We start from the raw sequence: 18,131 nt of genomic DNA, 5'->3' as shown, positions 1-18,131 counted from the left end.
TGGCTCAGAGCACCCTGAGATCAGTTCTAGCCAGCAGCACATGTGGGAATCAGGCACAGTGATCCTATCTTGTGCTTGTATCTCTCAGAGGAACTGCCTCATGGGAACACAAATGCAATTTCTAAGGTTGGGGCTTTCTTAAGCAGGGAAGACTGCTACTTATCTGTACAATCCTGTATAGGTAAAGAGGGATAGAAATACTGCTACTAAGCAATGTAAACTTTGAGTGCAGGGCTCTGGGGGCAACTAATGAGCACCTTCTTTCTTCAATTAGTCCTTCCTCTGCAGCTTTACTTCCCCTTTGAAAGCAGATAATTTCATGTTGCAGTAGAGAGTGAGTCTGCAGCCTGCAGAAATAAAACAGACTTTGACTTCCTATAGCTTACCACCTCAGGGGTGTTCTGGAGTTATCTTCTTCGTTTGTGTTTTTTATGTGTGTGTGTAAAGATGGACAATCAATTACTCAGTACAATTAAAGCTACTGAATTATTTTTGAATAATTATTTGCTGTCCAACTCTCTTGTGTGTGCAGAAGTTTTCCATTCTGTCTGATCTAAGAAACAAGTTTTAAAATGACATTGCTTCTGCATTGTCTTTCACCTCAGCATCTGCATACCTCTGGAGACTTTGTAGAGCACCAGCATGGAGGAGGAAGATTCACACTTCAGTGGACAGTCTTTGATAACTTTTTCTGATGTTTTGCCACAGCTTAAACCAGCAGAGACCTGACATACATTCAAATTGCCAGGTACTGACAAATAGAGAAATAAGATAGGAGAAAAAATTACTGCGTGTCCTTCTGGATTTCTAAGTACATGGCAGCATTCTCAGAGCATCAGCTCATCTTTAAAAATCCTGGGTCTTCATAGAGCTTCACTTAACTGAAACATGACGTACATTCTGCATGTTAAAAAGGTGGATTTTATTTACACTGACCCCATTTCTCATCCTCCTATTTGCTCCCAATACAGTACTGAATACATTAGGGACAAGTTAAGAACGATCACTCTGATTAGAAGAAAAAAAGGAGTGTTTGTTTAAACCACTGGCATGAGTAGCTGATACATCTGACCTTGTCAAGTTTGGTAAAAAGATACAGGTTTTACACAAACACACTTGTAAGCACAGACACATACATACACATGTGGGATCCAGTTAAATTAAGACCAGAGTGGGAGTATTCTTGAGGCAGTTCAAAGAGCTGATAACTGCAGATCTCCAGAAGTCATTAACACAGCAGCAGGTAATGAGATCTGAGGCTAGTACTGCATGGGAATAATTCAGAATAATGCTACATTAGACAAGGGGAAAGAAGAAACGGAGTAAACTGTGGCTGTGTTTTGAAACTAGAATAAAGGAAATAATTAGGCTTTATTTATTTATTTTCCTTATGCAAAATGTGATACACAGGAAGGGAAAGAATTAGCAGCAAAAGAAATAAGGATATAGACATACTTCCAATGTCTATTTCAGTTAGTCAGGACACTTCAGGAAAATTGAAGAACACTATGCTGTTCCTGTGCTTACAAGTTGGGGAGCACCCAGACATTTCATCTGTGGTTACACAAAATGAACATTTGACACAGGATATAAACCAGTTATGCATGACAGAAGAGGTGATGCTCAAAGGTTTGTAACAAACAAGCAAACTTGAAATGCACAGCAGTGAATGTGAGTACATTAAACTACAATAGACTCATAAACTAAATTCTCATAAATAGACTCATAAATAGACAATTACTCAGCCTCACCTAAAATCTTGTGCTGCACTCAGATTTCTTTTTAGATATTTTGTGACTGCAGTAAAACGCAATAATAATGGACTTAAAAAGACGTTACTGTAAGAGCAGACCAAAAGGTTCTAGGGAAAAAAATGGTGATATTTCAACATGCTTAGAGGTAGGTGCTGGTGAGTGTAACATATGCCAGTTAGCACATCCTTATCTGTGGAGAAACTCCTTTGAATGATCACAGAAATGGTTAATCTTATGTAAAAATCAGAAGGCGTGAACCATGGAAATATTCAGTGTTTGTGGAACTCCCACCTTTCTCCTAAAAGGGAAAAAGCTGTAGTACTGCTAAGGAAATAAAAATAATGACATTTCTTAGCTGCTGCTCTGTGTTATAAATACAGCCTACGTTGGTGTGCCTTCTATTTGCTAGAGAATTAACTTTTCTAATTTTCTGCTTGAACAGTCTCACTCAGTGTTTCAACATTTAGAAGAAAGCAGAAAATGTTCACTGAAAGTAAAAAATGCACCGTTTTTAGACATGCAAATAACGTGACTTTGGAAGTGAGATCTATAGACACTATAGAACTTGAAGCATACACACACTAGCCTGGAGTAAAACCCATGTTTCACTTTGCCCCTTCCTACTTGCAGGTCCTCTCTAGATTTTCAATATCTTGCTAGCGAAAACGTGGAGTATACAGAAACTCCAGAGGCAGAGGTGAGAAGCAGTAATGTCTCAGTAAGCCACCTTTGTGGCTGCCCCTCTGAATCAAGGAGAATGGTGAGAATACCATCAACTCTTCTTTGCAGAACAGTTTCACTCCCTCTTCCAGAAAATTAACTTTTAAAGCCTTTTTTCCCTCTCATTTATCTTTCTTCATCTGCCACGATGTGCTTCCTTCCCAATGGGTTTTGCTAGAAAAGGATCCTACATGATGGTATTAAGGGGACAAAAGAAAATTCCACTCGCCCAACACACACCTTCAAACTGACTTCAAAGTTCCGTTCCTAATCTGCCTGATGCCTTTTGGTGCAGCTTAGTACAAAATCTCCCTGCGATGCTCTCAGCCGCAGCTTTCAGACCAGCCCTGTCACAGATAAAACACGGCACCGCCTCCTGGGCCTGCGGCGCGGGGGCTGCTGGGACATTCCGCTCTCTCCCGTGCGGGGCTCCACTTCCGGCTCCGGGCTGGAGCGCCGCTGGCTGCTGGCCAATAGGAGGGCCGGGCGGGCAGGTGCAGTAGCTGCTGATTGGCCGGAAGGCTGGGCGGGGCGGGGCGGAGGACGCCGGGAGCGGACCGGGCGCAGGCCGGAGAGCGGGGAGGATGCGGTTGCGGCTGCGCTCGGGCGCCTTGGCCGCCGGCTGCCTGTTGGCCGAGGCGCTGGGGGTCGCGCTGTTCCTCCGCGGCTTCTTCCCCCTGCCCGTCCGGTCCCTGCCGCGCGGGGAGGCACGCGCAGAGCCTCCCGCCGAGCCGGCCCCGCCCGGCCCAGGTAGGAGGCTGGGTTGGTCCGCGGTTTCACGGGTGCTCTCCGGTGTGCGAGGGCTTCTGTGCTTTACAGTGCCGGTCTGTGGTGCTGTCGTGTTTCGGAGCCTGCTTCCGAGGTGGCTTAGAGCACAGGTAGTTCTGCGTGTAGCGTTGGTCGCTGTCTGCAGTATCTGCTTGCGAGAAGCCTTAATCATCGGCTGTGGATGGCGGATGGTGATGGCGATGGTGAACCCTCGCCTCCAGGGAACGGCTGCACTGAGCTGTGTTTCGGCCAGGACAGGCGGCTGTAGGACATCAGTCTGCTGGAGCAAGGTTGTGGCAGCCCTAATGGGACCTGCTACTTGTTGCCTCCTGTCGTTGCTACTTCTAAATTATACAAAGCAGCACCTTGGGACAGGCTCACTGAATTTGTAGGGACAGTGGGTAGAAGAGAGTTGCCTAATTCAGAATGTGGCATCACAACATCAGTGAAGCAGGAATGCTATAAAGCTCTAATCTTACAGACTTAAGCTGAGGCTGCTAAACTGCAGTTAAGTATTTAGCTGGAGATTACCAAAACTGTCAGGGATGTCTGGTAAGTTGTGCTATAGAGATCTCAGTATCAGGTTTAAGTATGAGTGAAACTTTGTATTCCCATGTGAACATTAGCAGTAGATGCTGGGGGGGAAGAGGGACCAGACAATTGGGCTTTGAAAAGTCTGGTTTGACCTGGAGAGTATAAATGTGTGCCACAGATCTCTACAAACTCTTAGGTTAAATTTAGATGTGTTGGTAATCCTAGCCAAAAATGCAGTGATGGAAGTGGTTATTTCTTCTCTGGAGCTCTTATTTTAGAGCTTGAGTGCAGGGTGATCTCTTGGTCTCACTGTTAAGCACTTAAAGCCATTGCATTGCTTTCCTAACCTGTGTTAGACAATCACAGAATGGTGTAGATTGGAAAGGATCTTAAAGATCCTTTAATTCTAATCCCCCTGCCATAGGCAGGGCTGCTCCCCACCAGACCAGGCTGCCCAAGGCCCTGCTTAACCTGGCCTTGGATGCCTTCAGGGTTGGAGCACTCACAGCTCCTCTAGGCAGCTTCCCAGTGTTTCACTACCCTCTGAGTAAAGAATTTCCTCCTAATGTGTAACCTGAATCTCCCCTCTTTTTGTTTAAAGCCACTCCCCCATATCCTATCCCTATCAGACCATGTAAAAAGTCCATCCCGCTCCTGTTTATAAGCTCCCTTTAAGTACCGGAAGGCCACAGTGAGGTTTCCACACAATCTTCTCTTCTCCATGCTAAGCAATCTCAACTGCCTCAACCTTTCTTTGTAAGAGAGATACTTTAGAATTAACCTCATTACCTCACTTGTACCTGCTACAACAACTCCATCAATGTCATTGGTGAAAGATGTTGAAGAGTGACAGACCCTTGGAAGACAGCATCTCTTGTGATCAACCTACATGTGGACATAGAGCCATTTACCACAACTGTCTGGCTGCAACCATCCAATTCCCCATCCAATTCCTTATCCACTGAATAGTCCTCCCTTCAAATTCATTGCTTTACAATCCAGAGTTAACAGTGTGATGGGGAGCATGCCAAAGGCCTTACGCAGGTCCAAGTAAATTATGTCAGCTGCTTTTCTGTTGTCCACTAATGCTGTCATTCCATTGTAGAAGGCCACTAAATTGGTCAAGTATGATCTGTCCTTGTTGAAGTGGTGTTGGGTGTCTCATAACCTCCTAGTCTCACGTGTGTCTTAACATCTCTCCCAGGAGGATCTACTCCATGATCTTCTGAGGCACAGAGGTGAGGCTCACCAGCCTGTATTTCCCTAGGTCTTCCTTTCTCCCTTTCTTAAAAATGGGAGTGATGTCTCTCTTTTTCCAGTCACAGAGGGTTTCATCTGAGAGTCATTGCTTTTCTATTATGATGGTGAGTGGCTTGGCAACTTCACAAAGCACTTCTTTCAGTACTCTGAGAAACATGTCATCAGGCCCCATAGACTTGTTTGAATTCAGGCTCATCAGGTCATCACAGACTTGCTTTTTTCTTACAGTGGGAGGGATTTTGCTCCCCCAGTCTCTTCTTAGAGGCTCAGGCACATGAAAGTCATGGGAAGCCTGTCTGCCAGTGAAGAATGAGGTTAAAAGCAAGTTGAGTATCTCAGCCTTTTCCATATCTTGTTAAAATTTCTCCCTTCTCATTTATCGGAAATGGGAAGTCTGTCTCTTCTAACCAATATTCTTATAGAATTCCTTTGTTAGTTTTCACATCCTTCACCAAGTTCATTTCCACTTGCACCTCGGCTTTCCTGATCTCACCTCTGCATGTCCGGACAGCCCTGCTGTTTTCTTCCCAGGCCACCCATTCCTGCTTCTGCTGCCTGTACGTATTCTTTTTTTATCATCAATTTGACCAGCAGTCCTTGCTCAGCCATGCCAGTTTCCTGCTTCCTCTGCCTTATTTCCTCTGCTGAGAAATGGGTAGCTCTTGTGCTGTTGGAAGGGTGTCCTCAAGGAATTGCCAGCTCTGTACCATTCCTGTGTCCCTAAGGAGAGTTTCCCAGCAGATCCCATCTGGTAACTTCTTTAACAGTCTGAAGTTTATTCTCCTGAAGTTCATAAGCCTGACTCTGGTCTTTGCTAGTCCCTTATTCCTTGAAATCTGACTATCTCCAGTCTTAACCTCTTTTTAAAAAGTTTGTGGTAGAACCTTTTGTTTTGTTCAGTGCTTACAAAAATTCCCTTTCACGTAAAGTAACCCTTCTAAAGAACTTTAGCAGACATAAATAAGCATGTCACATCCTAAGAGCTGCACACTGGTATCTAGCAAGTTCTCCTTCCCTGGATAAGTGGGTGGGAGTCAGTTATGAGAGAAACTTAAAGGCACAGTGCATCCAGTTCTGCTTTCTTGTTTTTCACCTGAGTGAAATGCATGAATGCCAGAGCAAGCCTGCCAATTTAGTAATTCAAGTCATTCAGTAACAACGTTTTATTTTTTGTCAAAATTACTGGAAAGTACTATTTTTGTTGTTGAAGTTTCCCTCTCTCCTCTGCTGTGCCCATCTTCAATTTCCTTACCTGGAAAAATCAGTACTACTACCAAGTTTGTGAATGTCAATATAGTGATGCTTATGCATGTACCTGAAATACAGTTTCTGAGCATATTTTTAAATTCTTTTTAGACAGAATTTAGACAGAATTATCCGTGGCCTTTTCAGCTTATCAACCACTTAATCAGAAACACATTTTACTCTAAAAGAACACGGAAGCTGTAACTTTATATAATGCGTATTACTGATCAACCACTGTGTTGTCTAGGAAGTCATCTATGAATGGGATCCAATCTGCTTTTATCTGTTTTGTACTTCTGTTTTGTCTCCTGGTGGAGATATGAGGCCTGTAGAGGTTTGGCCCAAGCCTTCTGCTGTAAAAACATAATTTTGCTGTGTGACTAAAGTGAATGCAAAAGAAGAAAAGAGGTGGGCTTGAAGGCATGTCATGGCCCACTGCTACAGGCATGGCTGTGCTGTGCGCTGTGAGCACAAACTATAGATTTTTCGGGGTATTCTGGAATTGGATTTTGGCCTTACAGCTGCTGTCACCTAACTATCCTAGCATGCAGACTTCAACTCAGAAGGATGCAACTGTGTACAAATCTTTTCACTTCCAATGTCAATGAAGTTCTATTTATTTCTTTGTTACTCCTGCTCTCTGATGGTGAGATTTGATTGAGGGGCACTGCTTGAATTATGTTCTGTTACATAGGCCTGGATATTAGCACAGGTCAGTGCTGTATTTTTTTTCTTACAGTAACTGTCAATTGGATGGATATACATAGTTCAGTTTGGTTAACTTAACCAGAGAAAGTAGAAATTGTCCCTTTATCCCTTTGAACTTTCTGTTTCGGAGTTTTTTCTCAGTTCTTTCCATTTCTCATAGTGCTCTGCATTCTTTCTTTTATCTTTTTTGTTTTTCTTCATAAGTACTGAATTTGTGTCATTCTTGTGCTGGATGGCCTGAAAACTCAACTTCCTCAGATTAGATCTAAGGTTTGCTGTTCTCTGCAACTTCTTGCTTCGGAATGTAAAGTTAATAAAAGAACTTTGGGGCTCACATTTCTGTGGTGCAGCTGCTCTTTAACTTATGTCAAGCAAATGTTAAAATTTTTGGTGACTTAAAATACATTCTTGTTGTTGTTGTGCTTTAGGAATAGTTTCCAACTGGACCAAAATTCCACCACCACTTTTCAAAAAAGTTGTCATTGTCCTGATAGATGCTTTGAGAGATGATTTTGTCTTTGGATCCAAAGGTAAACAGTTCATGCCGTACACTACACAAGTTATTGAAAAAGGGACATCCTACAGTTTCATTGCTGAAGCAAAGCCACCCACCGTGACTATGCCTCGAATTAAGGTAAGTTTCCCTTTAGGGTTGCCTCATTCAAGAAAACTGGAAAGACTGATTTGTTTCACTTGCTGAGAGTTGTTATAAAGAGGGTTTGTGGTACTGCTGTTAATCTGTAGCTGGAACTTACTTTATTGCAGTAATGCATGTGATATGATTGTTATTTGCTTTGGCCCAAATGTGCTTCCTGCAGAAAAGGTCGGACTGCAAAGGAAGGTAGAGAGGATGAGTGAGAGGTGGTAGCTTTCACTTATGGCACTTTGCCTTGTTTTGTTCTTTTATTTTATAGCTCAGTGGTAGAAAGCTCTATGAGAATCAGTTGAGGACAGTTAGGGCCCTGGTGCCAGCTTATTTGGTGGGCACAGTCTTTTCATTTGTAATCTTGGGAAGGCAGCCACATGGCTAGCAAATTTTCCTATTGTCTTTTTTCCAAGAGCATTTTTGTTGGTGTTTCTCACTCTATTTTGATAGGAACTTCTGATAGGAAGTCTAGTTGTATGTAAATTCATGTTTTTTCAACCTCAACACAACTAAAATTTGAGTTTTGTCTGTAAGTATTTTGTCATTTGGGCTTGTTAGTAATGGATCTGAGTAGCAAGGCCAGAAAGAGATTGAGGAGAAGACAGTCTGGTAGCTTTCCATAGGTGGACTTCATTTTTTTTCCAGAAGTTTCTTATTCTGTTTTGAGCATCCTACCATTGTTAGTATTGTGTTAGGTTAATTTACTTAAGCCATCTACACAGTCTTATTGGTGATTTACTGCGCCATTAAATGAATGAAATTTCAACTGGGATACAGAGTGGTTTTGCTTCCCACTAATTAGAAAATGTAATTTTTAATTTTCTGTTAAGCTGATAGTATTCCTGATGCCATTTGCCAATTCCTGGCAGCATATTGTGACAGTTGGTATGATGTGGCATGGCAGTTCATACGTTCTTTTGTCTTATACTTTCAATGACTACATGTAGTAATCTCTTTCCTCTCTGCTTCATTATTTTCTCTAACACTAATATTTTATTTTGGGTACTGTAAACTTTTTAGTTTCTGTTAATACATATCTTGTTTTATGCAGGCTTTGATGACGGGTAGCATTCCTGGTTTCATTGATGTTGTTGTGAACCTCAACTCTCCAGCTCTAATGAGTGACAATCTAATATGGCAGGCAAAAGCAGCTGGGAAAAGAATAATCTTTTATGGTGATGATACTTGGGTAAAATTGTTTCCAAAGCATTTTGTGGAATATGATGGAACAACGTCCTTTTTTGTGTCAGATTTTACAGAGGTGAGAGGCTTTTTATAATCTCAAGTTAAATAATGTGTGTACAAACACACAGTGACGACTTTGGAAAATGAAAGAATGAGACTGTCCTTTGAAACATTAACCTGGTAAATAAATAGAAATTGAATTGTGTGTTTTCAGTATTGACAGTCTTGAGCTAAAGACTTCAGTTCTTCATGCACAGGGCTTTGGAAGTGTTTGGGTCGTACAGTAATGGGTTACCTGTAGAGCGTTTAACAATGTCGCTATCCATGGTCTGGTTTCCTAGTGCATTTGTGTTAGTACAGGCCATCTTTAAAAGGCCTGCTAATAGATTGTCTTCTCCTAGAGGCATATTTTCTATAGTATTGCTTTTTTAGGTTTAAGATGAACAATGTTTCAATGTTTTGGAAAGGAGGGAACATAAACAGTAAACAAAACAAATTGTGAAAATTCTTTTTCTGAGAATACTAAAAGAGTTAATGGGCTAGCAGTTCTAATTCCTGTTTTGAAACTTTGATTTGTAAAATCTTGTGCCATTAACCCAATGCTACTGACATATGTACTTTGTCATGTTTAAGAAAGTTAGATAGGCCTATTGTGAATGAAAAATACTTTTAATTGGTTGTCGTAATAACCCTTGTGGAAGATTCAAGGCTTGCAGAGTGAAATGAAGCAAATGTGTTGCTAGATCTGATGTTGCAGATATGATGTTTAAGTGTTTAATACCTAGGGAACATGCATGCAACTAAAATGAATTTTCAACTTAGATAGGAGAACTTGGGATAGACTCCAAACAACCTTTTTTTAAAAAATATTTCATTGTTGCTACACAGACGGGTTTTTTTGTCAGCAGTGTTTTTCTCTTTTGTATTTCCAAGCTCCAAAGAAAGGCTGTTCCCTATACCTACTTCTCAGAAGTGATAAATCAGAAGTGTGAAAGGTGAAAGTGATTAAAAGTGTTTTGAAAGAGTTTTTAGAAGTGCCTGTGAAAGCTTGTCTGTTCTGTTTTCTCTGCTTTATGTAATCTGGTCTTTGACAAACAAGAGAGATTGAAATGGGGTGAAAAATCTTTTTTTTTAAAAGATAGTCTTTGACTCTACCTAGCAATGAAGTGATCAATCTAATTATTTTTTTTCTTTTAACTGTGTGAATGACTAATTCTCATTATCTTCTAGAGAACTTTCATGAGCAGTACAAAATAATCTTTTTATGCTTTACACAGAAGGGAAATATTCTATGCTTTTTACAAAAGGGAAATTATTATTTGTTTTTCTTTCGTTTCTGAGGTTGATGATAATGTTACTAGACATTTGGATAGAGTGTTGAAGAGAGAAGACTGGGATCTCTTGATATTACATTACCTAGGATTGGACCATATTGGACATGTGACTGGGCCAAACAGCCCACTAGTGGGACCAAAACTTCGTGAAATGGACAACGTCTTGAAGAAGATTCATATTTCTCTTCTGTCAAAGGTAATATATCTTGTTCTTGGATGAAAATCTGGCTTTTATAGAATTGTGTTGCATTAATAGTCTTCAGTGCAATTGCCTGTTCATGAGTAGTAGTTTATTCTTAGATGCAGGTGAGTGTTTTTCTGTTCCTTTTCCTTTCCTGTCTGTTCTCCAGTTAATGATGATTGCATTGTTAATAGCATTTTAAAGGATTTACTATCTGACATAAGTAACATCTATTAACTGCAACTACTGAATAGTTGTGGGAAATAATTTCCTGTTGATCTGAAGGAAGAGAAGTGGAATATGAGCAAAAATTCTTATTGGTCATGAATTCAAACGGTAGCTGATGTCCTTTTTAGTAATTTAATTTAGCAGAAGCAGTAATGGGTTTATGTGGCTATGTGTCTTGTTTTTGTAATTAGGAAGGTATGCCTAATTTTCAGATACTGAAAAGTATCAAATAGAAGTAGAGGTTGTAGACATTTTTTCTTATTCTCGACATAGAACATCAAATTATCAAATCTGAGTCTGTTTTTAGAGTTGGAGGTAGAAATTGTCACTTATCTAAATAGTCTGGATGTTGAAACGTACATCCTTATTCCAGGTGGCCTTAAGCTTATTTTTTTTTTTTTTTAGACAACTGCAGTTCAGATGCTCCTCATAAAACTTCAGTAGTGTATCTGTACAAATGCATAGTATAAAATTAAAGGAAAAGTTAAAATCCTGTTTGTGAAGATCATAATCACATGTATCTTGTCAGCAAAATCATTGCATAAAAACTGCACCAATCTGCAGAGCTTTCTTGCAGTTTTAGAATAAGGACATAAGAAAAGCAATTTTCTTCTGAATGCAGCAGGTACTGGAGATGACAAAAAACTGTTTTGTTATGAAATCACAACATTTGTTTTCTTTTACTTGACAGCTCAGAAGTGCTGGACAGGCCTTGCTTATGCTTCTGTTTCTCTGCTTTCAAAAATAGACATAATTTGACATCAGTCATGTCAAATTTCTACCCCAAAAACACTTGAAAGATTGTAGAAAAAATTTGGATTTAACCTTGTAAGATTTTTCTTGATTGTTTAAAACTTTAAATGTTATAATTTAAGATCTAAAGTGGAAGTTTATTTTGTTTGTTTTACTAATTAACTAATTTCCTTTGACCCTGCTCAAATTATTTTAGTGCATTGCTTACAGTAAGATTTATAAAATAGGGTTATCATATTACACTTACTGATATTTTTAGTATTAATATTTTTCTAATTAAAGTCTCACTGAAGCTGAAGACAGAGCTCAGCTGGGGGGAACAGACTTTTTTCTATGTTATTGTTCCCGTACTGCTGATTTTCTTCAAAAAGTCAGATTCTTCTGACTTTGTAAATCGGTTATGTTCATTTTTATTTCAAAGTCTTTTCATGGTTGTGTTATAATGATACATATTTGTGCCTTAACTTAAAAATAAATAAATATTTGCTGCTTACTACTTAGATGTTTGCTGGTGATCTGCTCTTGCTGTTGACAACCAGTTTTGAAATCTGAATTTAATTCAGTTATTCATGCTTGAAAGTGATAGAGGTGATGGAGCATATAGATATAGACAGATACATACACAAGTGCACACATGCACAAACAGGTCCGGCAGAAGTGTAATGTCTCCTATTCATTCACATGGAAAACAAAACAGATGCAAACATCACAATAACGCTGTTTCATAGAGCAAATTCTTGTCTACAAACCACTGTTTTTCCACATAGTCACTGCCAGTAACTGCATATTTCCACCAGGGATGAGCAAAAGTGTGCATACCACACTTGTAACAATCTGCACTAGCAGAGGCAACTCACTGTTGCAGTTGTCACTGCCTCAGTGTGCTCACATCCACTTTTGGGTCTCCGTGAAGTTCAGCAAGCGTTGGTGAATGTCAGTGGATTGCATTTTTCCACACGTAGGACCCACCTTTGCTTCACTTACACTTCCAGGTTGGATGCCATTGTGTCAGTGTCCCTCTGCTGCCATCTGTCACATGGAAACAACATGTAACAGGATATTGGTGGAAAAGTTCAACCTCTGCTGCCACCCCTTTACGTCCACCTCTTGACAGCATGGGCCAACATGATGAAATAGGAAATACTGCTTTCAGAGCAACAAACATATGTATTGGTCATGTATTAAACTTTATTACTGTGGCTTGCAGGAAGGAGAGGCTTCTTTGCCCAGTTTGCTGGTTGTTTGTGGGGATCATGGGATGTCTGAAACAGGCAGTCACGGTGGTTCTTCAGAAGGTGAAGTGCACACACCGCTGCTATTTATCAGCTCTGCTTTTGAAAAGAGAAGTGGTAAGGATCAAAAGAACCTTTGTTTTCTAGGATACCATTTTTAGAACGTTTCTGACTTCAATTTATGTTATTCCTGGAACATACTTTGTTTTTATCATGTTATCACAGTGGTGGTGGAATTTAGCTCACTATTATTTCTATACATCTGTCAAGATAACATGTTCTTTGTGATCTATGTTTTTTACAGTTTTCATCTGTGTCATGTTGAATGTGTGGCTTAAGCTGTGTAACCACAGACAGAATTAGGTATTTCTCAGGTTAAAGCAGGCCAGTGCTGCAAAAGTTTTTAAAGTTCAGTACTAGTGAGATCTCTTGTCTGGATCACAGAAAATAGTAAATAGATAGAACAGTAAATAGATACAATTAGAACTTAAGTTCTGCTTGAAGGGAGTTTTAACTTTTGTCATTCTTGACATTAGAATCAATGCTTTTGTGATCTGGTTGTCAACATGTATCTGTGACATTTATAATGGAAGAACTTCCCTGAGAGCTTTGGTTAGCTCCTTGACCAAACATTTGAAGATTTCAAGGACTCTTCTAGCAATCCTTTTTCTAGCCTCCATTCTTCCATTTCAAACAGCTGAAACAGAAGAATAAATGCCATTTTTGTGTGCTCAGAATAACAGGAAAGAAGAAGAATTGTTCTTGTTAAAGGGAGGGAGATGACAGCAAAGAAAACAGAACCATTGATTGCAAAGGAAAGAATATGAAACATGAGTGTATTTCCTGTATTGGACAGGCAGTTCATTTTTTATTGTTACAGTGAGCTTGTCTGCTTCTGAAGCTTACTCCCTACTTGTGTTATACGGCTTAAGATAAGAGGAATGAAGGGAATAGTGTGGTAGTTTGTGTAGCTTAAAATATCTTTCTGAAATAAACACACTGAGTTAATAAGTGAAGCATAGTTAGGAATGAACATTTTCTCCAAAATAATACTTCCCTTCTGCCTTTCATTATGCCTCTTGTCCATTTTCATCTCTCTTCCTGCTTGCCAAACCTTGCCTTATTTATTTTGCTGGAGGTTTCTGCAGCACAATTAAAGTACATTTATCTGTCTATCATTTGTAAAGATGATATCCAGCACTAGTAGAAAGGATTGCCTGAGATATCCTTGAACTCTTCAGATAGAAAAGCAAAACATTCAGAAGCTGACTAAGTAAGATAAGATTTTGGTTTATAAATGTCACTGATATATGTTGACAACCAAGCCACAGGTGTTGATCCTGTAAATGCAATTTCATTTGGATTAGTTTGTTACATTTAAGCTGAATGTGCAGTTTTTACAATATGTTAAAATATAGTTAGTCAACTGCCTTTTGAGAGCAAGTTACATTAAAGTGTGATTTTTATCATATTTTTAATATCCAACAGCTTTCTTATTGCTGTAGTAGGCAAAATTCTATTGATTGCTTTTTTATAATTCTACTGCAAGTGAAATGTATCGTGGTTAAAACAACAGACCTCAAAATAGTAATCTTTCAGTCTTTCACCTTTAATGTGTGATCTGAATAATAATTTTTGTAGCCTTCTGCACAGTTATGCCACCCATGACTGACTAACGGTATTTGGTAGCTGATCTTTCTTTTACTTTTTATAACTAGTTAAAAACTTGCCTTAAAGATGAAATCTGAAATATGCTGACATACAAACACTCATGCAAAGAGGATTTAGGGATTATAGATGGCATTCTAAACAAGTATGAGATTAATCACAAGTCGATGAGAAACGAGAGATGAAACTCTAATACTCTTAAAGGGAGCCTTGAGAGCAATAAGCACTGTATATAATTTTTTTTTTTTTTCATGTATAAGTCAAAACACTCACTGCCTGGATTTGCAAAGAGAACTAACTAAGAGCATGGTTAAAGAGTCTGTTATGTAACTAATAAAGCACAGGAGGAAACAATTGATGTTGCAGTTTTAAATAATTACATACATTGAATGAAATCTCTCATCTATACAGAAGACTGAGAACTGCAGTCGGATAATGGCATCTTTATACAGAACCCTTTAAATTCTCTGCCTTTGCTTGCATGGAGCTCCAGGACTTAGGACTCAATGTTCCTTTACCTGACCTCTGGTTCTGTTTGTCCAGCCAGCTAATATGACAACAGCAATTTGATATTAATTAATATCAAGAAGCATCTAGAATACTGTCAGCATTACATTAGGTTCTCATTCTTCATTCATGCATTAATCAGTCTACTGTAATGTTCTCTGTTCTTTCTAATCTGAAAGTCATCAAGCTCTCTCAGGATTTAACTGAGACTTGATACCATTAAGTAGTCTCCTGGACAATCTTTATACATACTTTTGTAACATTCATGTTCTGTTTCTAGTAATTGCACACATTGAAGAATTATATTTTCTGAGAGTTTAATAAAATGTGATTTTACAACAAAAAGAATCACTCTGTAGCTCTCTTGAAATAGTTGTTGTAACAGCAGTGAAAATAATTTTTAACTATGAACATATTCAGCTTTTGCCATGTAGACAGAATGAGCCTGTAATTGAAGTGGTTTTGTTTTGGTTTTTTTTTTGGTCTTGTTGTTTCTAGGTCCTCTAACCCAACTTGAACTTGTGCAACAAACTGATTTGGCTAGTACACTGGCGGTAGGTCTTGGTCTACCAATTTCAAGAAACAATGTTGGGAACATTATATTACCAGTTGTGGGAAGCAAGACAATGAGAGAACAACTACGTTTCTTGCACATGAATGGGTTCCAGCTTAGCACACTGTTGCAAGAGAATACACCTGCCTATGAAAAAGGTAAATAATCTAAAAAAGCAATAAATGAAAAGGATATTTACCTAATAATCTGAGATTCTTTCTAACAGAGTTTGTGGTTTTTACATTTAAGAATTTAAGTGTGACTCTGCGAATTAGCTATTTAATTGAGAGCAGTATTTAGAGTAATAATGTGGAATTTGCTCTTTGCTGTTATTTATTCCAGCATACTGCTTCTGAATAAAGCCTTTTTTTATAAAAATGTTCAGTACTCCTACTAGTAGATGAAAGAGCAGAAATAATGATGGAGGGGTAAGATTAAAGTAAAACTACCTGTGTAGTTAAATCTCAGTGTTTTTGTGTGTACTGTTCTTTGAGGTACAGGGCACTGATTCTGAGCACTATTTGAAGGAATACCACAATGGAATTAATTTTCTGGTTTAGAAAGTCTATGCCCAGTAAAGCTGGGAAATAACTTATGATGAGTTTCTTTTCTTTCTTCCTTTTTTTTTTTCTTTTGTGTGAATTTACATGGGAGTGAGAACTCAAAGAAATGCAAAATTGCTAATTAAAAGTACACCTAGATGTACAATCACATATTTGTCTATGTTAGGTGGAAAGAATAAAAAAACAAGGTTGAACAAATAACCAAAACATCATATGTCTACCCTAGCAAAACATAATACTCGTTTAAGAAGCTTGATGCAGACTGCAGCATAAATAAGCAAGTTAATATAAATATGTGAATAAAACTTAAAATAAAGGTTGCAGGTGAATATTGTGCTTAGACATTAGAAAACATTGATTTTAAAGTGATTGTGAAGCCTGAAGTCCTTGTTGCTTGACTGTACCTGAATTGCATAAATAGCTGCACAGGAATGTAAAGTTGTATTACAAGTATGAGAAGTTAAAATGGAAAACAACGTGAAGTTCAGCAAAATAATCACTGTAGATCAAGAAATAATTATCTTTCAACATCATGGCTTCTAATCATAATTAAACCCTGTCCAGGAGTCTGTTAAAATAAGTGTTGCCTATGGTAGTGAAATGTTAGTATAGATAATGCTATGATAATAAAGTCCTATACTGATATTTTTTCCTCCAGCAAATGGGCTTAGTGAAGGAACTCACTATGTTGGTAGAGTTTGGAATATGGCTTTTTTAATTGAAAATTCCAACAAAAAATTCCATTTGACTGTTTCTTCAAGCACTGGTGAAGCAGGCTGAAGTTTCTTCCAGATTCTGTTTTACTTCATTTTTTCCAGGGACAGCATTATTTCAATTTGTAGCTTTCCTTTGAGATAAGAAATAAAAATTACTCAGGATGGAGGAAATGTAAAGTTTTTTAAGCTACTTGCTTGTGACTGTGAACTGCTAAGAGGAGTGCTATGCTATTGGAGATAGGATGGTAGCGGGCAGCTGAGCCCCTGTGATTAGGTTCTCTCTTTTCAGTAACATAGCTTCTGTAAGATGGAATCAAGTCTAAGTCCCTGTAGTTTTTTGTGCAGTTTCTTAAGATGAATTTTCTATGTTGCTGTACATGTATTAAGGAGTCTTGCTGTTCTCACAGGTTCCTAGATGAGAAAGGCTTTATCTTAATAAACAACTGTAGGAAACTTTGAGTACCATTAAGACTGGCAGGGGAAAAAAAGATGTCTGGCTGTTTATTTAGTGGTAAGTTTCATTAATGTGGATACTTCAGTCCCTAGAAATACTGAAGAGTCACTAAATTGGTGACTAATGCTGCCTGTAGTTCAAAAGTCTGGATAGATGGTGCTTAGCTTTGGGTTGTTTGGTAACTGAGGGTAAATACTATCCCACATTTCACACCACCTTACAAAATGTCTAGCTTGGTGGATAAATTGAGAGAATTGGATGTTGTTTGTGTTGTCACGATAGCCTTGATAATACGTTTGTCTCCCATAATATACTTTGAGACGAATATACGTTATAGGTTAGATAAATGAACTGTCAATGCAATGGGCAGAAACGTGGCTGAACTGCCAGGCTCGGAGCGTTGTGATCAGTGACAAAGCCCAGCTGAAGTCCAGTCACTAGTGCAGATCCCAAGAGTTGACACTGAGGCCAGTACTGTTGAACATCTTTTATGAGCTAGATGATGTGGTAGAGCATCCCTCAGCAATACTGCAGATGGTGCAGAACTTGAATAATGATACAGCAGATGAGTTTACTGCTATTAATACAAACTGGAGAAACGGCCTGACCTCATGAAATTCAGCAAAGAGAAATGCATCCAGGGAGAAGTAAATACAGGTTTGATGCTGAGTGGCTGGAGAGCAGCTTGATGGGAAAATACAAGGGGTCCTGTAGGATATAATATTGAACATAAACCAGCAATACATCATTGTGAAAAGAAGGCCAGCAGTATACAGGGCTTCATTTGGAAGGCAATTGTCAGTAGGTTGATTTTTTTTTTTTTTTTCTCTTTCCTCAGTTATGGTGATATCACGTGTGGGGTCATTGACCCAACGCTGGCTTCCCCAGTGTAAGGAAGATGTGGACATGATAATGTAATGAGTGAGAGAACTGGAACATCTGTCATACTAGGAGAGGGGCAGAGGGTGCTTGGGCTGTTCAGCTTGGAGAAAAGAAGACATGGGAAAGACTTTAGCAATGTATATAATGCCTGATGGAAGGAAATAAAAAAGACTAAACCAAACTAAGTTTGGTGCTTGGTGAGTGAATAAGAGGCAATAAACTTAAATGAAAGGAAACATT

At 38.9% G+C, this 18,131-nt stretch overlaps 1 protein-coding gene across 4 annotated transcripts in view; it reads left to right on the top strand.

Moving 5' to 3' along the window:
- Positions 1-2,994: 2,994 nt before the first annotated feature.
- PIGG (phosphatidylinositol glycan anchor biosynthesis class G (EMM blood group)) overlaps positions 2,995-18,131 on the top strand; it is a 128,418-nt gene continuing 113,281 nt past the window's right edge. For all 4 annotated transcript variants that reach the window (XM_090131772.1, XM_090131771.1, XM_090131769.1 and 1 more), the window contains exons 1-6: positions 2,995-3,224; positions 7,418-7,623; positions 8,687-8,896; positions 10,162-10,350; positions 12,524-12,665; positions 15,222-15,434. In XM_090131772.1, coding sequence (XP_089987898.1) covers positions 3,059-3,224; positions 7,418-7,623; positions 8,687-8,896; positions 10,162-10,350; positions 12,524-12,665; positions 15,222-15,434 — 1,126 coding nt within the window. In that variant the 5' untranslated portion in view covers positions 2,995-3,058. The remainder of the gene's footprint in view (positions 3,225-7,417; positions 7,624-8,686; positions 8,897-10,161; positions 10,351-12,523; positions 12,666-15,221; positions 15,435-18,131) is intronic.

This window comes from Phasianus colchicus, chromosome Z, assembly GCF_987193195.1.
Source record: "Phasianus colchicus chromosome Z, bPhaCol1.hap1.1, whole genome shotgun sequence".
NCBI lineage: Eukaryota > Metazoa > Chordata > Aves > Galliformes > Phasianidae > Phasianus > Phasianus colchicus.
This window is presented reverse-complemented; position numbering and strand designations above follow the sequence as displayed.